Source organism: Mytilus californianus, unplaced genomic scaffold (assembly GCF_021869535.1).
Source record: "Mytilus californianus isolate M0D057914Y unplaced genomic scaffold, xbMytCali1.0.p SCAF_6, whole genome shotgun sequence".
Classification (NCBI taxonomy): domain Eukaryota; kingdom Metazoa; phylum Mollusca; class Bivalvia; order Mytilida; family Mytilidae; genus Mytilus; species Mytilus californianus.
The window spans coordinates 28890309-28917601 of record NW_026262712.1 but is presented as its reverse complement, the minus strand read 5'-3'; the positions used below and the strand labels follow the sequence as shown (position 1 = coordinate 28917601).

At 33.3% G+C, this 27293-nt stretch overlaps 1 protein-coding gene across 2 annotated transcripts in view; it reads right to left on the bottom strand.

The window, feature by feature from the left end:
- Positions 1–2331: 2331 nt before the first annotated feature.
- LOC127706280 (low-density lipoprotein receptor-related protein 6-like) overlaps positions 2332–27293 on the bottom strand; it is a 42977-nt gene continuing 18015 nt past the window's right edge. The window contains exons 4-17 of one of the 2 annotated variants that reach the window (XR_007984354.1): positions 26229–26366; positions 24909–25109; positions 23616–23811; positions 23024–23274; positions 22045–22185; positions 20699–20991; positions 18970–19196; positions 16728–16912; positions 15019–15222; positions 13638–13778; positions 12492–12706; positions 11194–11393; positions 2633–6121; positions 2332–2573 (exon numbers count right to left, since the gene is read on the bottom strand). Coding sequence is in view for 1 of the 2 variants with exons in the window: in XM_052210790.1 (XP_052066750.1) it covers positions 4582–6121; positions 11194–11393; positions 12492–12706; positions 13638–13778; positions 15019–15222; positions 16728–16912; positions 18970–19196; positions 20699–20991; positions 22045–22185; positions 23024–23274; positions 23616–23811; positions 24909–25109; positions 26229–26366 (3932 nt within the window). In the remaining variant the exon portion in view is untranslated. Of the gene's footprint in view, positions 6122–11193; positions 11394–12491; positions 12707–13637; positions 13779–15018; positions 15223–16727; positions 16913–18969; positions 19197–20698; positions 20992–22044; positions 22186–23023; positions 23275–23615; positions 23812–24908; positions 25110–26228; positions 26367–27293 lie in introns of both variants that reach the window. The other variant, XM_052210790.1, reaches the window with a different exon arrangement.

Sequence of the window (27293 nt, the reverse complement as noted above, 5' to 3'; positions counted from 1 at the left end):
TCCATGGGACAGAGAGACGACTAATTAATTTTCTTTAATGACATAAAAAATTTGAACTGAACAATTTTTCCCTTACTTTATCACCCCCAACTCCTTCTTCCTACAAACATCATTAAACTGTCCTTAGTATTTGATAACAAATTACCAATAATGTGACATTTTTCAGAAACAGAATTTTCCAGGGCTACATAAACAAAATTCCTGAGTTATTTTAAAACTTTGTTCACCTTGTATAATTAAGTAGAGGTACATGTATATACATCTTCATACATGTATTTTTTTTCCAGATATGAAATCTATTAAACACACGCAATATATTTTTCATTTCAATTCAACCTTCATAATTAAAAAACAAAACGGAGAAGTTTCTAAAACTTGGTTTTAAATGCACAGCATTTCCCAGAATTCAACTGCCACATCTTACATGTATAAATGACTCATTTCACAAAAAATCTTACAAGAAAAAATTTCTAACTCTTTAACAATGGTAAACGATCAATAAAGGTGTTGTTTGCTTAATGTCCAGTGGCAAATATTTCATGCACTTCAAGATGACATTTGCAAAGCCATTATCAAAACTATTCATTCTTCTTAAAAAAAAATGCACATGGAACATTAAATCATAATGTTTTAACAAAGAAATTAGTCTTCTATTTAGGCAAAAAAAAAGAAAACTTTACATTGCCCAAGATGTTGGCAGCTCAATTCTGGTATTTTCAAAAACAGCCTTAAAAATAATAAAAAAAAGTCAGTAACAACATTGTACCTAAAATTTTTATAAAACAACAAAATATTTCTCATATAAAAGTGAAGTTTGACAACCTTCCTTTGTTATTTTTCAGCACTACTTTGTATTTCGATCACAATATAAAATAAGTATCACACAAACAAATTCTAAGAATTGTAAATATATAAATATTTGTTGTAAACTACTAATTTGCATTCAAAAAAAAATTAAAAAAATGGCATCTTTGCTCCATAAAGTGTGTAATCTTCAAAATTTGTAAATCTTTTTAAGATTACAACAGCATGCAATAAAAGTTTTCAAAACTCAATAACAAAAACTATTCTCAGTAAAATTGTGAAACTTTTTAAAAAGTTCTTTAATCGTACGGGGAAGTCTTCCCTTTGTGTGTTAACAAACATAAACACAAACAAATAAAACAAAGAAAGAGTTGAGAGAGATCAGGAATAGAAAAGAGATACAAGAAAACTCCTAACATCGAAATTTAAAAGGGATAGTAATCTTATTCAAAAAGCATATCAGGCAATGATCCAGGATTTAATTGATTGATTGTGGGTTGCTTGACGTCCACTGGCAAATATTTCATGCATGTTCAGGACGATTCAGGAGTTAAGGTCAGGTAGTACGATCCTTGATTTTTGTCGGGTTAATTGCCAAAACTTATATTTTTAAGTTTTGTTGGAACCCATGATATAATCAAATTACTTTAAAAATTTTTAAATTATTCAAAACCCTTGACCAATGATTTGAAACTAAAACAATCAATTTTTCAAACAAATATTGTTATCGCTTTGTAAATTTGAGATTTAAAAAATAGGATTTCGTAGAATAAAACTAACAATCCCTTTTTTGAAAATCATACAGTTTAAAAAGGCATCTATTTTTAGCAATAGCACAAATCCTTAATAACATTTTTTTTATTTCTCCCATCATTACGCGAAGGGAATAAAATTTCTGCCATTTCCAAGTAAAAAAAAACTGAAAAATCGGTAAACAAGGTCATGAACAAAAAAATGAATCAACACAATAACAACAAGATATTTTTGGCAGTTGTGCCCTGGTTACATAGCTCTATCTACAAAATGTACACAGATCAAAAGTCACAAATCAATGATACAATTAAAGATTGAATCCTAGTACCCAGTTCACCAGGACCTATAATTCAAAACAGTTTGTTTGCCCTATATTCAATGACCCATATAAATCAGCCCTATAAAAAAATATAGAATGCAATTATAGATTCAGATTTTTCTAAAAATTCACCAATTAAAACATAAATTTTAGATAAAACATACCAACATTAACCCTGACAAAAAATTAGGAGTTTATGTATTGTCAATTTTGAGTTTTGATAGTAAGTCATCCACTTCAGTTGACATGTGAAATAATTAAAAAAAAATTTTATTATGTTATGAATACAATGTTTACATTTGAGACTTCGTGTGAATGCTATGTTCACATTTGAGACTCTGTGAATGCTATGTTTTACATTTGAAATTTTGTGAATGCCATGTTCACCGTGTTCACATTTGAGACTTTGTGAATGCCATGTTTACATTTGAAATATTTTGAATGCCATGTTTACATTTAAAATTTTGTGAATTCTATGTTATCATTTGAAACTTTGCAAATGCTATGTTTTACATTTAAAATTTTGTGAATGCCATGTTTACAGTTAAAATTTTGTGAATTCTATATGTTAACATTTGGAACTTTGCAAATGCTATGTTTACATTTTAAATTTTGTGAATTAAATGTTAAACTTGAAACTTCGCAACTGCTATGTTTTACATTTGAAATATTTTGAATGCTATGTTTACATTCAAAACTTTTTGAATGCTATGTTAACATTTGAAACTTTGTGAATGCTATTTTTACATTCAAAACTTTGTGAATGCTATGTTAACATTTAAAATTTTGTGAATTCTATATGTTAACATTTGGGACTTTGCAAATGCCATGTTTACATTTGAAATTTTGTGAATGCCATGTTTACATTTAAAATTTTGTGAATTCTATATGTTAACATTTGAAACTTTGTAAATGCTATGATTAAATTTGAAATTTTATGAATGCTATGTTTACTTTTGAAATTTTGTGAATGCCAATTAATATTTGAAGATTTTGTATCAGTGATTGGTGACTGTTGACCTTTTGACCTTTATATACATATTGTACACTGTATAAATATCATTTCTATACAATAATACTTTATACATGGCTTTATTTTTTTGTTTATAAAATGCCCATTTTTTAAAGTGTTGAGCACCAAAAATAATATACATGTAAAGCGGTAGCACATATTCTTAATGCACAGATACAAGTAATGCAATGAATCATATAAGATGCTTTGATCTACCACTATGGCCATAACAAAATATTTTCTAGATTCTCATTCAACTAGTTTGAAAATTTGGATATGCAAAATGTTTTTTCTTTTTTTTTTCTTTTGTGGCTTATGTCAGGTGTGCAGATAATAAAAATTGACAGATTAAAATTACCAGTAACATTTTTACAATTGATACAAATGTATAATAATTTTAACAAAGGAGTAGGTCTGGTAAGGGCTGTTTTTGGCCTCAAAATTCAGGTTCATCTGATGAAAGATTTTGGTAACTTTTTAAACACTTAAGTGTCTTCTTCAGTCAATTCAATTAGTTTATGTGTAGGATTTGAACTGATTTAGTCATGAAAGACACTCAAATTCAAGCTTAAATATGAAAAATCTATCAAATATGGTATAATATGTCACTTTTCAGATGGTTTTTGTCAAAAATGAAAGTGGCCGCATCCGTATTCATTCTCAACCTTTATATATGTTATGTATTATCATCAAATACAACTTACATTTAAATATTAAGAATGAACACAAATGAGGCCACTTCCATTTCAGACGGAAACCGTCTAAAAATTAACCAAAATGCTAAAATTTCGAAGATTTCAGTAATTTAGCATGACTTAATGATGCTTAAGTACCCGATACATGTGCATTGCATTGTCAAAAACAGCCCATATTTATGTAACAGAAGTATTCTTCTTTCCAATAAATAGCTAAAAATCTACATTTTAACAATTTTGTAAAACTGCTATATTTTGGGGCCAAAAAGGGGTCTTACTGGGCCTACTCCTTTCTTCGGTTATCTCCCTTTAAGATACTCACTTCTAAGGAAGCATATGCCTGGGTGCAAAAGTGTAAAAATATGATTTATTATCCCCCCTCTTCCCTGCAATTTTTTTTTCATAATTTGTCAGCAACTTCAGTCACTTTGATGCAAAAAGGAAAGATTATAATAAAACAGGGCTAATTTCAATTGAGTGCTGGGACCATGGGGACGAGAATCTAGAAATCTGTTTTGAGCTGACCTAACAATAATTTTTCAATATCATTAGTTCGATAAAAAGCTAGTCCTGGCAAACAACAGGAAGAGATAGTTTTTTGTAAAGAGAACCTGCCCCTTTACCTCACCTAACGACTTAAATTGAGCACTTTGTCAGTTATGCAGGTAAACTTCATAAAACCAATTTCCCTTCCAAGTTTAATACTATTATTGTTATATATTTTTTGCATCACATTCTATACCCAACATCAGCTTTATCAGATATTTGTTTGTATAATTGAATTCTTTTATTATTATTACAATTTGTACAGTAAATGTATTATATCTATATTGCCATATAATATTGACCTACAAAAAATAAAGCCAAGTACAAGTTTTAACAATATATCTAGATAATGCTGACATCGTTTTAACACTTCCACCTCATCCACACAAGCACACACACTCAGTCTTAAACACCGACACACACCTAATGCTCAACATGTATACTAACAAACTCTAGCAATCAGAATTAGCCACTGGCGATGGGGGAGGGGGATATGGATTTGAAAAACTTCTTTCTGTCGATGGTGATGGTGGACAACTGATCATTTCGTCTGAGAAGTAATGACTCCGTGGGGTAGGACACGGAGGATAAGGATCATAGTCTGAAAACAATTCCATTATAGAACGTTTCGATTTATGTTTTTTACTCCGTACATTATACGGATAAGGTTCACTTTCCTCACAAACGTCCGTACTACATGGCGTTGTATGTGGGGGTGGCACTGGGCGGAGCTTATAAGGTCGATACGACCTGACAGTAGATGGACTGTTAGATGAATATCCATAGAATTCCCCATTACACACAGACCTATCTGTTGTGACCGGACTAGGAGGGGGATTCAACGTCTCGTGTGGATATGTTGTCACTGTAGAACTACTAGAGGAAGCACCGGTCACATGGTTTCTGTCGTAAATGCCAGTTGTCCCGACAGAACCAAGCGACAATCCTGTTTCATGAGATTTCCCATGAGATGATAATGAATTTAAAGTTGTCTGATCGGTTAATGGTTTAACTACACTCATATCAGTTTCATAAATTATCACTCCCGGTGGCTGTGACTTCCTCTTGCAAGCGAAAATGATTCCGAGAATTAACACGAGAACAATAAGGCCGATGACTATGATAATAGTATAATGTGCTGTGGATGGATTTGATGATGCTTTAGTTCCTAGGCAGTTAGGCCCTTTACATGAATGGGGAGGGGTAGTATTAGGGCACATTGTATCCCCCTCCAAACAACAATGTTCCTCGTCACTATGATCATGACACTGTGGCGTCCCATCGCAAACATAACTCTGATCGATACAATGATTATCGTTACAACGAAACTGATCGGCATGACAAATGGGACATTTCAATTCGTCAGATGCATCTTGGCATTCCTCAGATTTATCACAGCGCCAAGTACGCGGAATACATTGTATATCTCCACTCAAACAAGCGAACTGAACGGGAGAACAGGTGGGAGGATCGGCACACATTTTTAAGTCATCTTTTAGGTCTAAATTAGTCGGACAAGCACAACGCGAACTGCCGTCTCCCTTAGCAACACAGATATGTGAACAACCTCCATTGTTATGTGCACACGGATGTTCCATATGTTTTGGCAACACGTTCAATGCAACATGAAGGTCACTTAGGCCCTTCAAGCGACCCTGTATGTAAGTACGGTCCTTCCCATTTATTTTGTCGGCCCTTGACATCAGCATATGGTCCCGGTCAATCCAGTACAAATATTTGCCTAGAACAGCCATTCCTTTGGGACTAGCTATCTGACCATCAACTAAAACTATCCTGTTACCACCCGAAAGGTCCGAGCATTCGATTCGATTGAGATTTCCATCTGCCCAGTACAACCTTGAATTCTGAACATCCACTGCCAGTGGACCAGGTTTTCCTAAAGCTTTGGAAAACAATGTCATTCTTTCTGTACCATCCATGGCCGCTCTATCAATTGTTGGTGGTTGTACCATGTTCACCCAATACATGTGCCTGAGAAAATATAAATAAAATATTATTGGCCGTTATAGATTGTCTCAACTCCCAAGAGAAAGGTTTTTTTTAAGTCTCACATCTTAAGATACTGTTGATTCATTTATTTTCGATTCGTGGATATCATTTTTGGTGGTCAAAACCTTCAGACTACCACTTTTCAAGAACTCTGGTTTTTGTGGATATTTGATCTCATAGTTTTGCAAAATTCTGCATACAATATAAAATTAAGAATGGAAATGGGGAATGTGTCAAAGAAACAACAACCCAAGAGCAGAAAACAGCCGAAGGCCATCAATGGGTCTTCAACACAGCGAGAAAAGCCTCTAGAAAATTTACACTTCGCTGAACTTTCAAATTTGTGGTTCACCTTCACAAATGAAATCCACAAATATTGGTATCCCACGAATAATAATGAATCCATGGTATCAGAATGATTGTCTGATCTGTACATTTAGGAGATAACTGTAATGTATTTTAAGCTCCGACGCCATTAATTGGTGATTTTGATAGTGGCAAATTAAGTAAACGGTCATTTTCAACCATCACCAATTGATGCCGTCGGAGCTTAAAATACAATATTTGTTATCTCCATTCTAATGAAACTGACAGAAAACAATGTATAATCATACATTTGAAATCTATCATACGTCGTCTGCCCTTGTGTGTAAGTTTTCATAGCATCAATTATGAATTGATACCATGAAAATTGGTGAAGTTATCCAATCAAAATGAACGTTACAAACGATGTTGCATTAGAATTACTGATTGTATCCTATTCCATTGTTACATTTTGACAGATTGTAGATTTACACGGCATGATGGGTAATACATGCAGAGCAGGAAATATTTAACCTGTTGACAACACACTTGATCCACTCTGTTTAGAGATCATGGGATTCCCTCAAATTTTGTTTTTATTTTGATCAGTAATTATTCTTAATGGATTTACCAGATTTGAACCTCGATGAACTACTGTTACCATTCGTTCATATCATTATTTTTTTTGTACATAAATGTTATAAGTATCAAGTTTTACCTTCAGCGTCCTGTTTTTTTTTTTGTGTTTTGGGGTTGAATTCTTTTTGATGTATAACCCACATCTTTTTTTTCAAAGGCAAATGTGTTTTACAAATTGTCTCCTAACAGGTAAGTTTAATTCAGATTTATTCATGATCTTATTTATTCATTGTCAGGTATCTTAAGGAGTAGCCTCTATTAACTATTGCTGGAGATCTTATTTATTCATTGTCAGGTATCTTAAGGAGTAGCCTCTATTAACTATTGCTGGAGATCTTATTTATTCATTGTCAGGTATCTTAAGGAGTAGCCTCTATTAACCATTGCTGGAGATCTTATTTATTCATTGTCAGGTATCTTAAGGAGTAGCCTCTATTAACTATTGCTGGAGATCTTATTTATTCATTGTCAGGTATCTTAAGGATTAGCCTCTATTAACTATTGCTGGAGATCTTATTTATTCATTGTCAGGTATCTTAAGGAGTAGCCTCTATTAACCATTGCTGGAGATCTTATTTATTCATTGTCAGGTATCTTAAGGAGTAGCCTCTATTAACCATTGCTGGAGATCTTATTTATTCATTGTCAGGTATCTTAAGGAGTAGCCTCTATTAACCATTGCTGGAGATCTTATTTATTCATTGTCAGGTATCTTAAGGAGTAGCCTCTATTAACCATTGCTGGAGATCTTATTTATTCATTGTCAGGTATCTTAAGGAGTAGCCTCTATTAACCATTGCTGGAGATCTTATTTATTCATTGTCAGGTATCTTAAGGAGTAGCCTCTATTAACCATTGCTGGAGATCTTATTTATTCATTGTCAGGTATCTTAAGGAGTAGCCTCTATTAACCATTGCTGGAGATCTTATTTATTCATTGTCAGGTATCTTAAGGAGTAGCCTCTATTAACTATTGCTGGAGATCTTATTTATTCATTGTCAGGTATCTTAAGGAGTAGCCTCTATTAACTATTGCTGGAGATCTTATTTATTCATTGTCAGGTATCTTAAGGAGTAGCCTCTATTAACCATTGCTGGAGATCTTATTTATTCATTGTCAGGTATCTTAAGGAGTAGCCTCTATTAACCATTGCTGGAGATCTTATTTATTCATTGTCAGGTATCTTAAGGAGTAGCCTCTATTAACCATTGCTGGAGATCTTATTTATTCATTGTCAGGTATCTTAAGGAGTAGCCTCTATTAACTATTGCTGGAGATCTTATTTATTCATTGTCAGGTATCTTAAGGAGTAGCCTCTATTAACTATTGCTGGAGATCTTATTTATTCATTGTCAGGTATCTTAAGGAGTAGCCTCTATTAACCATTGCTGGAGATCTTATTTATTCATTGTCAGGTATCTTAAGGAGTAGCCTCTATTAACCATTGCTGGAGATCTTATTTATTCATTGTCAGGTATCTTAAGGAGTAGCCTCTATTAACCATTGCTGGAGATCTTATTTATTCATTGTCAGGTATCTTAAGGAGTAGCCTCTATTAACCATTGCTGGAGATCTTATTTATTCATTGTCAGGTATCTTAAGGAGTAGCCTTTATTAACCATTGCTGGAGATCTTATTTATTCATTGTCAGGTATCTTAAGGAGTAGCCTTTATTAACCATTGCTGGAGATCTTATTTATTCATTGTCAGGTATCTTAAGGAGTAGCCTTTATTAACCATTGCTGGAGATCTTATTTATTCATTGTCAGGTATCTTAGGGAGTAGCCTCTATTAACTATTGCTGGAGATCTTATTTATTCATTGTCAGGTATCTTAAGGAGTAGCCTCTATTAACCATTGCTGGAGATCTTATTTATTCATTGTCAGGTATCTTAAGGAGTAGCCTCTATTAACTATTGCTGGAGATCTAATCTATTCATTGTCAGGTATCTTAAGGAGTAGCCTCTATTAACCATTGCTGGAGATCTTATTTATTCATTGTCAGGTATCTTAAGGAGTAGCCTCTATTAACCATTGCTGGAGATCTTATTTATTCATTGTCAGGTATCTTAAGGAGTAGCCTCTATTAACCATTGCTGGAGATCTTATTTATTCATTGTCAGGTATCTTAGGGAGTAGCCTCTATTAACCATTGCTGGAGATCTTATTTATTCATTGTCAGGTATCTTAAGGAGTAGCCTCTATTAACCATTGCTGGAGATCTTATTTATTCATTGTCAGGTATCTTAGGGAGTAGCCTCTATTAACCATTGCTGGAGATCTTATTTATTCATTGTCAGGTATCTTAAGGAGTAGCCTCTATTAACCATTGCTGGAGATCTTATTTATTCATTGTCAGGTATCTTAAGGAGTAGCCTCTATTAACCATTGCTGGAGATCTTATTTATTCATTGTCAGGTATCTTAAGGAGTAGCCTTTATTAACCATTGCTGGAGATCTTATTTATTCATTGTCAGGTATCTTAAGGAGTAGCCTTTATTAACCATTGCTGGAGATCTTATTTATTCATTGTCAGGTATCTTAAGGAGTAGCCTCTATTAACCATTGCTGGAGATCTTATTTATTCATTGTCAGGTATCTTAAGGAGTAGCCTCTATTAACCATTGCTGGAGATCTTATTTATTCATTGTCAGGTATCTTAGGGAGTAGCCTCTATTAACTATTGCTGGAGATCTTATTTATTCATTGTCAGGTATCTTAGGGAGTAGCCTCTATTAACCATTGCTGGAGATCTTATTTATTCATTGTCAGGTATCTTAAGGAGTAGCCTCTATTAACCATTGCTGGAGATCTTATTTATTCATTGTCAGGTATCTTAAGGAGTAGCCTCTATTAACCATTGCTGGAGATCTTATTTATTCATTGTCAGGTATCTTAAGGAGTAGCCTCTATTAACCATTGCTGGAGATCTTATTTATTCATTGTCAGGTATCTTAAGGAGTAGCCTCTATTAACTATTGCTGGAGATCTTATTTATTCATTGTCAGGTATCTTAAGGAGTAGCCTCTATTAACCATTGCTGGAGATCTTATTTATTCATTGTCAGGTATCTTAAGGAGTAGCCTCTATTAACCATTGCTGGAGATCTTATTTATTCATTGTCAGGTATCTTAAGGAGTAGCCTCTATTAACCATTGCTGGAGATCTTATTTATTCATTGTCAGGTATCTTAAGGAGTAGCCTCTATTAACCATTGCTGGAGATCTTATTTATTCATTGTCAGGTATCTTAAGGAGTAGCCTCTATTAACCATTGCTGGAGATCTTATTTATTCATTGTCAGGTATCTTAAGGAGTAGCCTCTATTAACCATTGCTGGAGATCTTATTTATTCATTGTCAGGTATCTTAAGGAGTAGCCTCTATTAACCATTGCTGGAGATCTTATTTATTCATTGTCAGGTATCTTAAGGAGTAGCCTCTATTAACCATTGCTGGAGATCTTATTTACTCATTGTCAGGTATCTTAAGGGGTAGCCTCTATTAACCATTGCTGGAGATCTTATTTATTCATTGTCAGGTATCTCAAGGAGTAGCCTCTATTAACCATTGCTGGAGATCTTATTTATTCATTGTCAGGTATCTTAGGGAGTAGCCTCTATTAACCATTGCTGGAGATCTTATTTATTCATTGTCAGGTATCTTAGGGAGTAGCCTCTATTAACCATTGCTGGAGATCTTAATGTAAATGACATGACAATTGGGGAAAAAACAATAAAAGATTTAATTCTTTGATAATTTTTCAGTTATCAGGATTCTTGTCTAAAGTCTTATACAGCCTGCTTTGCAAGTGGTCTGAGTTTTCATCTGCAGTATTCAATAACCAATCAACATTGACGATTGAGTTCCAAATCCACTTGTAGCAAGGTAAATTTGACTCCAATCTTTATTGACTAGGATTTTAAGTTTTCCTTCCAAAGGTCGCCGGTTTTTTCTGGGTACTCTGGCTTTCTCCATCAATATTTCAAAACTGGCAATTCTTTATAATATAGCCCAAGTGTGCTGAAAGTAGCCTAAAACACAATCAATCAATCTTAGGTTCAAGCTCCCCATCCCCAAAGACCCTCTTCTTCAAAATATTGATAAAGTTACCCTTTGAGTGGATTAAGCACGATAGATCTTGGTTTCTCTTTCTCTCCCTCGATGACCACACCAAGAGATTTTCCATCTAGCCTTGTGATGTTAATAACATTTCTCTTGGCATCTGTCCAGTATATTACTCTAGAGTATGGATCGATGGCCATGTCGTACGGCTTGTAAGCTTCATTATCATTACGGACTATTACTTGTACCTGGAAAACAAAATATACAAAAGGTTTAAAAATACCTTTACATGATGATGAATTGGTGTTTAACATCAATATATAAATAGCTGACTATGCAGTATGGGTTTTGCTCATTGTTGAAGGCCGTACGGTGACCTATAGTTGTTAATTTCTGTGTCATTTGGTCTCTTGTGGAGAGTTATCTTGTTGGCAATTATACCAGATCTTCTTATTTTTATATATCAGGACCAGAACATGTTAATGTGATATGAATATGAACCCTGCCTTGTACAAGACTGACAGGCTGAGCTGAGTTTTTAGCATGCCAGTTCACAATGTAAGAGTCACAATGAATACATGTCACTCTACTTGAAAACATTATTCTGACATCAAGCTGATCAGTCTTACTCCTAAATGCAGCATGCATTTCACAGCAGAGAATCAATTTTCAAGTCCTTGGTTTGAGCTGGTCAGAAATCAAACCCACTACCTCTTGCACTTGGTCCTTGGTTTGAGCTGGTCAGAAATCAAACCTACTACCTCCTGCACTTGAGGAGATGACCCTTACAAGATGGCAGTTGAAATACCTTTGAAAGTTCATTATCTGTTGCAAACCTAACTAAATCATAATTTCTTTTTTAGTTGAAATTTTCAATTCTCCTTTTCTGATGATTGCACTGACCTCAATTTCTTATAAAATCACTTACTCCAATAGGAACTCATTCCAAATTACTAATAGAAAAGTGTATAAACAAAGAGTACTTACAATTTTTACTCCTGATGTCAGCAAAATCTTACCCTAACTGACACAATGACCACTGCTGACCATAATTCTTTTATACAATAACAGTATAATACCAATGAATTTTTTTCCTGGTAGATTTTTTAATTCCCCAAAATAGTGAAAAAAGTTAAAATTAGTACAAAAGGTCTATTTGGGTACATTTTTTCATGTCAGGGCCTTTAATAGCCTACTATACAAGTATAGGTTTTTCTAATTGTTGAAGACAATACAGTAATCTATAGTTGCTTTCACTATCATCATCAACATCCTTTAGTTGTCTTTTGTGGATAGTTGTCTCATTAGCAATCATACCACACATATGAACGTCTTTATGTACTTACATTAGTACCGTTATCTGTTGACCTCTTTATATTGTTTTGTTTTCCTTCTATCCAGTATATGTAATGATCGACTGGATCGTATGCTAGTCCTTTCACATTCTTTAAATGAGGAATAGGTAGCACTACTTCTGGCGTTTGTGGGTCAACATCATCATTATCAATCACTAAACGACTAATCACATTTTTCTGGCTAAACAAAAGAAAAGTCTTTGGTGCTGAAATAGAAATAAATGGTAAAATAAACTGTCATGTTGAAATCATAAATGCATTCAAAATCTATATCAGGTGCACAGATATAAAGTTAGCAATCAATTATCCGTCATGATTTATGATATTTTGTATGATAATAGAGCATATTAATTTAACTTCTATAAGGTCCGAGATAAATTTTTGGTTGACAATTAGTAAAGTTGAGATATAAATATATAGAACGCATATTTAAGAAATCTTAATTAGTTCAACCTAATATCAGGATTTCTCTAAATTTTGTCCAACAAATTTTACGAAAAATGTAAATTTTGCAATAAACTTAGTCCAACATTCTCTAAAGGTCACCTCAAATCTACGGCCACTTCCTTCTTACAGTTATTTTGAAACCTACTCAAATATTTTCTCTTTATGAATCAGGAAATAACACAAAACCTTTAAGTACATATGTATCCCATACCACATAATCAGATAATTTTTAATGCATGGTGCGGTCCATGGTGAATTTTAGGTGATACACGAAATTATGTTCAGATCTGCCAATTATCCCGATTAGAGGTGACTTGAGTTCCGAAATTCTTTATTATATACACTGAACACCTTAAAACAGGCATTCAAATGAGTTAAAATGGTATTTAAGTACATATATTCTCATTCAAACAATATAGTAGTAGATTAAGAACACTTGTGACAATATACGAGGAGCATTAGGTCCTCTTGCCCTTAAAATCCCTCATGGATATTATGAAAAGATGGCAGGTATGTAATGATGTTTGCAATCAACCCTTGGGAAATCCCTCATAAATCTGGAAAGTCTGCACGTCTGGCAAAGGTATATTACCAATTCAAATCACATTCTTCAGTCAACATTTGGTTTTTAGTGTTCGACAAAAATACTAATGACACATACATTCATTTTCTTCTTTATGATGTACTTACCTGAACATGTTTTATTATCTGCATTCAATTTGTAGTGAGTAGGACAAGCACAGTGATGACTAAGATTTTTACCATCTTCAATAGGATGTGCCAAACACAAGTGTGAACATCCTCCATTTTTGTCATGGCAACTGTTGGTTCCTGTAAAAACAGTATTGAAATACAGTTGTTACTGCAGCAAGAAACTAAATTTTGAGGCACAGAGTTTAAAAGTTGTGTTGTGATCTTTACTGTAGATTCATTTATTTTCGTGGATATCAATTTTTGTGGATTGAGGAATAAAGACATTTTTGTGTATATTTGATTTTGAGGTTTTTACAAAATCTCAATACAAGCCTATAGAAAATTTGTGCTGCTGTGATTTTCCAATACAACTTAAGGTGGTACCCAACACCTTGACTAATATTAATTTGGCTCGTTTAATTTTCATAAAATTTTGACAAAATGTTTACTTTGACCCTTTGACAAAAATATAAAAATTTCAAAAAATTTGAACCAACCACTTTATCAGAAAAATTTCTTTGGTTATATAGCAGTTTGACAAACACTTATTTTGATCATTGAGAAGCTTAATATTTCCTTAACAATACAACGTAATTAAAACGTTTAGCTGATTTTTACAGAGTTATCTCCCTGTAGTGTTAGGTACCACCTTAATCCACGAAATGGGTATCCCACTAATAATAATGATTCTATAGTAACGACCATTGATTTGTTATCATTAGTTTCATATAGAACAGAACTTCTTATCTCTAACCCTTAAACCTGAAACGAAACTCTTGATTCTTACTGACATTTTGAGCAAACATTTACTATGAATAATTACAGTGTTAAATGTGCAAATGGTGGTAAAGGTAAAACAAGAATTTATATGTGTTGTGTTAAATATTCTCCACACCTAACTCAAAGTATCAGAAAATAGGAATTAGGTGTCCGACCAACCAAAAAAGCACTCAAGCATTACAAATCACCCATGTCAAGCTGCTAACCAAACATGAAGCCATTCTGTTCTGTTCAGCATATTGAAAATTCAAAGTATGGGGAAATAGAAAGTAGTTGTCTGACATATCAAAGTTACAACTCATCACTGTCAAGATGCTGATAACAAATGACATCAATCTTGTCAGTAGTACACGAGGGAGGGGGGTTTCCCTTTTTTTTTGACGATCAATGCTTTTGAATGGGGACATATGATTGGAACCCCCTCCCCCCTTATCCTGGGTTGAAACCCCTCCCCCCTTTTAAAATTGGCTGGATCCGCCCCCTGAACATGATAATTGTGATTCATCACAAGAAACATAGTTCTCAAGAATCATGAAATAATCACACACTGGAATATAAACCCCATAATTTCAGCATTCTACACAAATGTTTTTCTTACCTGCTTGTCTTGAAGAATGATAGACCAATATATCCATGACAACACCCATGTGATCTCGAAGTGTGGTACGATTATTTCCATTGGTCTTATTTGCTTTCTCTACTGTCTGCTGTTCCCAGTCAGCCCAGAATATGAAGTCATTGTACAGAGTTAAACCCATAGGTTTGGGTACCTGGTTTGTAATAATCTGAGTTCTGTTAGTACCTGAAAAAAAAAACAGAAAATGTTACAACTATTTCTGTCAATTTTCATGGTTTGTTGCGTTTCATAAAATTTACTGCTTTTACCAGGAAACAACATATTTAAATTTGAAAAAATTTGTTATTCATGTTATTGTGCAGACACTGTTTGGCAGCCGCCCAGCCGCCAGCCCAGCCGCCCGCCGAACATCCCCAATTTAATAACCAATATTTCCTTCGAAAAAATCTGGTTAAAAATTACACATTCAAACTCAAAGGTTTCTGCAGTTATACCATGAATAAGGTTTTATAAAAAAATCTTTCAAGACTAAATCTTGTGATATTCATTTGGTTCTTAGTTTTTAACTATTTTGTTCAGATTTGTTTTTCTCTAATTTGAATTATGTGTTTTTGTCCTTCATAACTATTGGCATCTTAATACAGGCTATTTTAGAAACTTGTCTTGCACTTATCAAATTTAATATCAACTCACATTCAGATTTTTGTTCACATACATTTATAGATCTGGTAGTACTTAAGTGATATGATTTGTAACTACTATATAAAAACATGTATTTTTACTCTGACAGTCAAATCTTTTTGTCCAAATTAAATTAATAAATATCAATACAATATTTCTTCAAAAAAATACATCCACCTGCAAATAACTTACTGTAAATTATTGCGAGGTTCATTATAATCAATGTGAATAATGCAACTGGGTGAGTATTGAAATAATAAGAACTTGTATTCTGATATGGGATACATACATGTATATCTGTATGCAGATTTTCATACAATTGCAATAATTAATCTCACATTTTTGTCCTTTCTTAAAAAATTGCAATAACAAATGTACACTATAATTTCTGAATTTACAGCACTTAAATAACTTCTAAACAATCAAAGTGCTTTTGAGCACTGAAGAGTAAAGATTGCTTTCATTTTGCAATTTTGTGAATTTTTAAATAAAATAAAAAATTTAGTTGGAGTTATCTTCCTTTGTTCATTGTTGAACCTATTTTTATTACAGATTTATACACCATACATTACTTATGTAATTCTTAATAAAAAAATGTTTTCTTGACAAGTATGGTAATTCAAACACAGATCATATTGTAACTTAAATATCAAAGTAAGGGTAGGATCTAAATAATGATCACTTCACTGCACTATTTTGTTTGAACTATCAAGGGAACCTTGGAAGATATAGATATCAAATCAGTACCATTGGGTTTTGATTGCATTTCCAATCTTTACCCCTCCTTAAATATTCCATGTTTATTCTACTAAGATATGGGTTTATGTTTTGTTCAACTTTTAGCAGATAAAATGTGAAAGATAGAAGTGGATCCAGAGTTTAAGGATAGTGTGGTGTGTGTTAATTGTCTGCATTGTTAGTGTGGGAGGCAAAGTTTTTTATTGTGATATTCTTTCGGATCAAAGATACACCCTCTTTGCCAACCTGCCATTGTAAACTTTTCATTAAGATTGCAATTTTTCATGACCTCATAACTTTGTTTAACATACCATTAATGTTGGCCGATTCAATCATAGCTTTGTCAATGCTCGCCCAGAAGATCTTTTTCTCTGTAAAATCTATTGTTACGGCATGGACTTTGCCTATGTCCTCAACAACAATCTGTCTCCCTGTACCATCTAATGCTGCCCTCTCAAGCCTTGCTGGTTCTGACCAATCAGTCCAGTATATGTGCCTGTTAAAATGAAAGTTCAAAGTTTACATGCATTTCTTGTATAATATCAGCTGGAATATTGTATCTTCACAAAGTCTGGTTAAAATATCATACAAATCGTTTTACTGTATTGTGCATTCATTAGTATTCACTATATATAAATTTTCGCGGATTTCGTGTATAATTGTGAACCACAAATTTAGATATTCAACGAAATATACATTTTCTATAGGCTTGCTTGTCTGCAGACTTGTGCAAAACCATGAAATCAAATATCAACAAAATTTAATTTTTTCATCAATCCACGAAAATTGATACAGACAAAAATAAATGAATCCAAAGTATGTTTGCCATTTGTCATCAGTTATTGACCTAAGTGGCTGTGACTTTGATGGTTTTTGTAGGGATTCGTGTTGCTCAGTCTTTAGTTTTCTATGTTGTGTTTTGTATACTGTTGTGTGTCTTTTTCTTTTTTTGCCATGGAGTTGTCAGTTTATTTTTGACTTAGGCCAAAAACAAATATATGTCTGTTTAAGGTTACATACTTTAAAAAAATAGGGTAGGTAGGTCGGTATTTCCATTTTATTTTATTTTTTCATTTTATTTTTTGTGACATGATTATGAGTCATGCCGTTTCGTCTTGTCGTGGTCCGAGTTGATCATGGGCCGAGTTTACCAATATTTTTAATGATTGGATTATTTCCCTTGGTAATTGGTTGGAAAAAAATGGCGGCAAAGTGTTTATTTCATCACACGAGTTGCAAATTTCCTTAAAACAGCTGTCATATTCACGATTGTAAACATTGAGATGTATCAGGCAATTGATTTATATTATTTGCAACACTACCTTGGCTTTTGACACGACTTCAGTTTATTTTTCACTTTACGACGGAAATAAAATGACTTAGGGTCGGCGCTCAAAAGTGGGGTCGGTCGGGTAACCGTAAACAGACATATATTTTTTTTTGGCCTTATGAGTTTGAATGTCCTTTTGGTATCTTTCGCCTCTTTTTTTAAGATTGTTGGTTGCTTAACGTCCAGTGGCAAATATTTCATGCATATTCAGGACGATCTTTTTTGACGAATTCTGTCCCATATTTTAATGAAATTAATTTGTTGGTGAAAAATTTATGATAAAGAAATGCACATAAACCTCAAGTTTGGAGCTAAAATCTGGTAATAGGGAAAACCCTAAACAGTAAAATTGAGAATGGAAATGGGGAATATGTCAGAGAGACAACAACCTCGTCCAAAGAGCAGAAAACAGCCCAAGGCCACCAATAGGTCTTCAACACAGCGAGAAAATCCTGCACCCGGAGACATATTCTTTTTTTTTTTGGCCTCATTAATATTTCAGTTTCATTGATCACAAAGATAACTTTTAGGTTTTTGCTGGCACTTATTTATGCTATGATGATTACATATAACAGTTCATTGGTCCATTAGACACAATTTGCAACCATCAATTTTCTGACAGATACTATCAAATATCAAAATATAAAAGTCACCTCAAATAAAACTATAACTATAAAATAACATACAGTCGATTTGTTTAAGAGAACTGTAAATTCAGAAATTATTGCATGGTTGTTATAAATGTGAATAATGAGACTGGTTGAGTATCGCAATAATAAGAACTTGTATTCTGATAACTGATGCAGATATCTGTAAACAGATTTTCCTGAAATCACAATAATTAATCTCACACTTTTGTCCATTCTGCAAAAATCGCAATAATAAAAGCACGCCATAATTTCTGAATTTACAGTATCTGGATGAGGGGGTCTTCATATCTGTATACTTTAATTTTATATTTTTGCCATTTTTCTCTTCTTTATTTTTTTGAGTGATTATTTTGCATGCTGTTAACCAAACATTGACTCGCATCTTTTTTGTGCACACCAATTTTCATGTATTGAGGTACAATTACAATCCAATGAATACTATTATTTGTGTTTATGACAAACGTGCACAAAATATTTCGTTTTTTAATTATTCTTAATTTGTAGTACATCTTTACCAACAAAAATTAGTTCTCCACAGTATTTCAAAGTCAACCAAAAACAAAATGGACATACCCATTAGCTGGATCAATAGCTAAAGCTCTTGGCTGATGTAGATCTTTCCAAACAATAACTCTCCGAGATGTCCCATCAGTCCTGGACACTTCTATTCGCTTAGATCCAGTATCTACCCAATAAATATTTTTAGCCACCCAATCTACAACCATGCCCTCAGGATATTCCAGGCCATATTGAATCACCTTTTCTACAGCACTTCCATTCATAAAAGCTCTGCTTATTGTCTACAATTGACAATAAAATACATATTCAAATACATAATAATTTCATCTGACAGTAAAATACCTAATAATGTCATCCTACAATAAAATACCTAATAATGTCATCCTACAGTAAATTACCTAATAATGTAATCCTACAGTAAAATACCTAATTATTTCATGACAGTAAAATATCTAATAATGTCATCCTACAGTAAAATACCTAATAATGTCATCCTACATTAAAATACCTAATAATGTCATCCTACAGTGAATTACCTAATTATTTCATCTGACAGTAAAATACCTAATAATGTCATCCTACAGTAAAATACATATTATTTCATCCTAGAGTAAATAAAACAATAATGTGTCTGAGGACATGAATGCCTCACTCAATCTTCAAACAAACGAAAATGGGATGAATGGACGTATAGAAAGACAGAAAGACGGACAGTCAAAGGTAACACTTATTGCCCCCATCACCTACAGCGGGGGCATAAAAATACAATTTTTTCATTGAATAGTGAATACATAATTATTTGTCTTGAAAAACTGATATGTTACAATTTCTAATGTTTGACTACATTTTCAAATAAACATGGTCAATTCTGTCTTAATTTTGACCAAAAACATTAATGGAAATTTATATGGATTCATAGTCTACTCCAAAAAAAATATTTCTTAGATATTTTCTTGGGGCAGTTGAGACAAAGAAAATAGAGATTATACTTTGCCTAATACATAACAATATAGACATTTTTCATAGATAATGTGGATTTTAATCTGTCTTTTAGACTAATGTTTTTGATTACACTCACAAGAATGATTTTTTGAATACATGAAAGTAAAACAACACTTGTGGCTTTCAATCAACTAAACCTGGGCCCGTATGCATAAAGCTACATACGTTAAAAAAGAGGGGCGAAAGATACCAAAGGGACATTCAAACTCATAAGTCGAAAAAATAAACTGACAACGCCATACTTAAGTTAAGATATCCAATCGTAATACCAATTTATCGTAGGACATGTAGAAAAATGTCCGTTCGGAACAAATCTGAACTTAAGTAGCTTTATGCATACAGGCCCTTTCTTATATCTAGAAGTAAAGTTCCTGATTACACTCAAAAGAAAGACTTTTTTCAACACTATAAATAAAATAAAATTTATTTAGTATAAAATGTAACTGCAGTTCATACTATTTCTCTCTTATTGACTATTTTTTGTTAAATTTAAATTCAATTTTTCTTCTCAATTTCATTTTATTGGTAAGGGCTGTTCCAAAATTGATTGTGATGAGGAAAGGGGTTGAAATCACTTCTATTGATATTTTAAGGGTAGAGATTATTTTAGAAAGATAGCCTGAACAATTACAGTATTTGTCTTTTTTAGTATTATTTTTGTTGAGTTTTATATTTTAAAAAATAAAGTGTCTTCTGACTCCCCACACATTTATATTTGTAACAGCAGAGTCATAACAATATACATTTACAACCCACAAATAGAAGAAAAAAATTATCATACCCTCTCTGTTGCGTCTGTCCAATAGATCCTATTGTCATTAATATCAAAATCAATGGCAATAGGAGCTTCCTTGATCCCTCTGATTGGAATCGGTCTGATTCTGTGATTTGATTCAAGGGACAGTCTCTTGATGTTCTGCTGTCCGCTGAATATTAGGAAGGCCTCGGGTATTATACATGTCTTACTGTTACCACTAAGCTCTAGCCCCATTGGGCAAGCACATACTGGTTTATTAGGGGTCATCAAACAAAGATGGCTGCATTCACCATTGTTGTGAGCACATGGGTTGGTGCCTAGAATTAAAATTGTTAAAATATATTATTGAAATATCATATATGCAATATGTACAAAAGATCGTAAAAACAGTTTTTGAATTGTTTCAGATTTTGTCATGTTTGAGCCTTAAATAATTTACTGTACAGTAAGTGATTTGCTCATTGTTGAAGGCCTTCTAGTGATCTATAGTTGCTTGAGTCGGCTTTCTATGGTCTGTAAAAACTGGGAGAGTAACTAAATCTAAGGTATATAAGTTTTGAACTTCAGTAAACTACAGTTGACTCATGTTTCCTGTAAATTTAGACTACAGGCTTCAAAGAACCTAAATCCCTTAACTGGCAAAGAAAACATATCTTGTTATTATTTGTCTCATGAGTACAGTGTAGTGTAGTGCTGTGTATTCAGAAATTTTTTATTAGTTTTTATTATCGTGAAATCTGCCACAAGATACTGTAAATTCAGAAATTATTGTGTGCTTTTATTATTGCGATTTTTGAAAAATGGACCAAAGTGTGAGATTAATTATTGTGATTTCAGGAAAATCTGCATACAGATATTTGTATCAGATATAAGAATGCGAGTTCTTATCATTGCGATACTCACAAAGTTGCATTATTCGCATTAATAAAAACCTCGCAATAATTTCTGAATTTACAGTAAGATTAGCAAAAAAAATTTTAAATCTTGCATTTCAAACTTTGATAGCATTATTTGTATGCATCATTTCCTATAATGGTGATTATTAATCTCGAAATTTTGTTTCTTGTTCAACAATAGCAATAACTAGACATCATTGAGATGGAAGCCATCTCTGTGGGCCCCGCTGACCTTGAACTTTGACCTAGGAAGTTGTACAAACATTATGACACACCCTCTGGTGTTGGTTAATATACATGTCATGTCTAAAGTATGAAATTATAACGGTTCTCTAGATATAGAGCAGACACAATTTGTTACAGACGGACAGACTGATCATGATAGGGCGACCTGCCACTAGGCAGGGCCCTAATAAATGTGCACAATAATTTCTATAATTTACAGTATATCCTATCCTCAAGAAAAGATGTTACCTTCAATTTTGACTAGGTTGACTGCCTTGAGTCCCATTAGATCTGGCAGTTGGTCAACAATGGTCTTCCTATCAATTCCTGACCGTTTATTAACACGCTCTATTGACCGTCTCTGCCAATCAGTCCAATAGATGTAATCACCTGTAATGTTAATTTTTTTTTTATTAATTTGAACCAGTATATACACATGAAAGTGACTAGGCCTAAGAAAAAATCTAGTTTCCACTTCCTTGATCAACCCTAATTTTTAGTGCCTACCCTTAAGATATTTTTGTCATTTTTGGACAAGCACTATTAAAGTGACAGTTTCCCCCCTCTTAAAACCAGGAAAACCTTAAAAAATAAATGGACACAGATGATGCCCCCCTTGCATATAATGTTATAAAGGGATATAACTCAGGAACGGTAAAAGTGACACCACCCAGATTCTAACTTCATCTGAGTTTTGTGGTAATAAGCTAGCATTGTGTATAAGTTTCATATCATTTGATTGAGGCAAACTTAAGTTAGAGAACAGACAAAAAAATCAGCAATTTTTCCATTTGTAAAGGGGCATAACTCCAGAACAGCAAAAGTGGCACCACCCAAATTCGAACTTGATCTGCGTTCTGTGGTAATAAGCATTGTGTGTAAGTTTCATAACATCTGGTTGAAGAAAGTTAGAGTAAGGAAACCAATTTTAGGACATACGTACGGATGTACAGACAAGGGTAACACTTAATGCCCCTCCAGTGACTGTCCGGGCATAAAAATTATTTGCATGCCTATCCACCCTCTTTTTTTGGCATGTTAGCGGAAACAAGTATTATTCTTTTTTGCCCTGTTTCTGAAGTGTCATTATCATTATAAATGCCACATTCTCTTTTATCAATAGTAGGATATTGTAATAACTTGTTACCATAATGATATGCACTTTTTAAACAACTGAAACCTAAATAATGATGTCGACATTTTTTATCAAGTTTTCTCATAAACTTACCTAACAAACTAAATCCAAACAAATGAGGTAGATTTTCATTGACTAGTACACGTCTCCCTGTGCCGTCATAGTTAGCCACTTCTATTTTATCAAGACTAGCGTCCCCCCAGTATATCTTCATCTCGGCATGATCTACTGCGATCCCATTAGGCCAACCTAATGATGCATTAACCAGAGCTAATCGACCAGAACCATCCATATTAGCTCGTTCTATTTTTGGTTTCTTTCCCCAGTCTGTCCAGTACATGTATCTGTAATAGAACAAAATGTAATAACAAAAAATATCAAACTCCAAGGTAAATTCAAGAAGCGGATACAGCATCTTCTAGTAAATGAAATGAAATGTAAACATGTGTTCACAAATATCTTTAAATTCATTGTTTCAACAACTAGGTGTAACACAATTTTGTAAAAAATCATATCTTTATCCTTTGGTCTTGACTGATTCATTGTAGTTGTCTCATTGGCAAATATACCAACTGTCTTTATTTTAAAATTGTACGACAAAAACATGCACATAATTTTACAAGCAGACAAATTTCTATTATCTAAAACATAAATCAATGATAAAAAATTTACAAATTAAACCTACCCTGAGATTGGATCAAGAGTTATTGCCCTTGGTTCTTCTAAATCTTCAGCTATTAGAACTCTACGTGAGGTTCCATTCAGCCTTGACACTTCTATTCTGTCTGTCCCTGTGTCTGTCCAGTACAGATTACGACCAATCCAATCTACTGCAATACCATCAGGATGCATCAAATGGTTGTCAATGACCTTCTCCTGACCTAAAAACATTGTGTAAATTTATCAATCCATTACATTCTCAAGAATGTAAATCCATAATCTAAAAGTCTGAATTTTTCCCCTTTAACAGTTTCCTCTTGACATGTAACCTTACCTCAGAAAAAAGCACAAACTTGCATTTTCAACACAAGGAAATGTCTGTATTAAGTCAGGAATATGACAGTTGTTTTCCATTCGGTTGATGTATTTGAGCTTTAGATTTTGCCATTTGATAAGGGACTTTCTGATTTGAATTTTCCTTGGAGTTCGGTATTTTTGTTATTTTACTTTTTACAAAAATACATCAAAAATTCATCATCAAAGTTGCCAAAAAAGGAAACTTAATAGTGTGTTAAGTTTCATAAGTACTATCTGTTTAAACCATAAGTAAGCGTAATGAAAACCTAATATGGAAGTTTGAGGCACCATGCCAACTTTAGATCCAAAACATATAAGGACTCTTTATGTGATCACATGTTCTTTGGTGATCATAAGAATATAATATTGTTATAAGTCTCGTTCTTTGGTAATCATAAGAACATAAGATTGTTATACGTCTCGAATGAATTGACTGACTGACTGCTAAAATAACAAGGCATCTATTACTCTGTTAGGGCATTACAAAGGATGGATTATTATCAAGCACTTCATCTGCAAACAAAAAAGACAAATGATGATGTGCTATTATAAATTTATTCACTTTCAAATGTGCTGGAATGGCAAGAGTTGTCTCTCTTTTCATATATATATTTATCAGGCTTATACTGGAAAATCAAAACAAATTTGTCAAGTCTAGGCCAGAGAAAAGTTTTTCAGCAGAAGTTGAAAACAGTTATGTAGAAATTATATTAAACTAAAATATCTTGTTTAAGCAATGAGTGAGGTGTGAGAAATATATCCACAAAGTTGTTTGAAAAGCCTAAAACATGAAATATTGCCAACTTCTAATCTCTGGTGCAGAGTTGTCTCATTGGCATTCATACCACATCTTCCTATCTTAATATGAAACCTATACAAAAATTTGCCAACAAGGGAAATAACTCCTTCTAATATTAAAGCCAAGAAAAACTGAAAATAAGACTTAAACATCCAGCTTTACCTGTTCCATCAATATTCGCCCTCCAAATTGCATGCACCTCATCATCAGTCCAATATACTTGGTTATCCACTGGGTCGAAATCAATAGCTATTGCATGCTGTACATTAGTGAGTTCCAATACCACATCTGTGTAGTCAGGTGTATCTAGTGATATCCTCCTTAAATCTGTTCTTCTGGCTAGCAGTAATAATTGCTCATATCCTACAAATAACAAAATTATATATTTTACATACAGTATTTCATATGTATTTGAAGTACAATGTATGGTCCAAACTTCGATACTTTTTTTAAAAGTAAAAATTGCATTGACTTGTTCATTATTCCATATCAACATATGCTGTTATTGTGTTAATTCATTAATTTTTGAGATGTATATTATTGATTGTGAAGTCCAGTACCGTCAAAAAGGTAAAACAGTGCTTGTCCAACAGCCCATTGTCAAACAATTTTTACTTTTTAGCCTGATCTTATCAATGTTCACTTGCTTACTGTATCTGAATGACCAAAGCTATTTAGATATTGACAAACTAAACATATTCTAATATCTAATTACCTTTTGTCAAGTTATATTGTCAGATTTAAGATTGAGCTTGTGTTGACACCTACAGTCATTACAAGGTTTTTTTGCCCAATTTAAGTTTGATTCCTGTGTGGACACCTATCCTCATGACATATTGTTTTGTTGTCCAATTTAAGTTTAATCCCTGTGTGGAAACCTACCTTCATTACAAGTTTTGTTGTCCAATTTAAGTTTGCTCCCTGTGTGGACACCTATCTTCATTACCTTTTCCATTGCCCAATTTAAATTTTATCCCTGTGTGGATACCTACCTTCATTACATGTTTTGTTGTCCAATTTAAGTTTGATTCCTGTGTGGACACCTATCTTCATTACATGTTTTGTTGTCATATCTTTAAGTTCAACCTCTGAATGGAAACTTATTTTCATTGCAAGTTCTGTTGTCATATCTTTAAGTTCAACCCTTGTGTGGAAACCTACCTTCATTTAAAGTTGTGTTGCCCAATTTAAGTTTGATTCCTGTGTGGACACCTATCTTCATTACATGTTTTGTTGTCCAATTTAAGTTTGATTCCTGAGGGACAGGCTCATCTGTAGAAAGAATGAGCTGTGTGGATACCTTCATTACATGTTTTGTTGTCCAATTTAAGTTTGATTCCTGTGGGACAGGCACATGTGTAGAAAGAATGAGCTGTGTGGATACCTACCTTCATTACATGTTTTGTTGTCCAATTTAAGATTGATTCCTGTGGGACAGGCATGCGCACATGAGTAAAAAGGATGAGCTGTGTGGATACCTACCTTCATTACATGTTTTGTTGTCCAATTTAAGTTTGATTCCTGTGGGACAGGCACATGTGTAGAAAGGATGAGCTGGTGACATAAGACATAAGTGTGAACAGCCACCATTATGTTTATCACAGGCATTCTCATTTGTATCTGTAAAATAAACCACACAAAATTACTACAATGCAAAAATACATATAAAACTACAGACATTTTTTTCACAGCTCTGATATAAGTAAAATACCATTTGACTGATTGATAATTGGCTGCTTAATGTTCTGCAGCAAATATCACAAACTATTAAGGATTGTCCGGCAGCAAATATTACAAACTATTAAGGATAATAACATGTTACTGGAGGGCCCAAGGACCTTTTTCTGGAAGATGGGATTAATCCTTCAAAATTGTTTTTTGGGGGGAGTTCGGGATTTGGCCTTTATTTTCATTCAAATTAGGGATTAACTCTTTTCGAGACTCTGATCAGGATTTAATCAGTAATTTTTTCATTAGTTAAATATCTCCAAAGAAATTTCCCCCTAACTGTATAAGCCAGAAGTCTTTGTTCTTACTCCTATATGATACGAGCTTAAGGGATAAGTTGTCTATACCAATCATTATGTTTTGGGGTTGCCCTGGCATGGAAATAAAAAAAGTGACCCCTCTCTCTCAACAACCATGCAATGCTTGGAGGTGTGTGTTGTAATGAACCCAATAGTAAATTATAATAAGTCACTGTCAAACTGTAAGTGACATTGTTTATTGCACTTATAAAACACCAGAACAACTTAATTTAATATAATATTTTACAATAACACAAACATGACAAAGGTCATGATTTGCTAAAATATGAGTTTAAAAATTTTAGCATGTGAACAATATCTATATTACAAATAACAATTATAATACTTCCACATGATCAAATTGGTATCACTTGACACACACTCCATTTGTTCAAATTTCCAATTTTAATTAGTATTATGTATGAAGTATTTCCTTTTTCTAAGACGTCATCTTGTCTTGTACTTAGCTTTAGTTAAGTATCAACATTTTTTATGAATGTAATGTCGATTTTCATCTTTC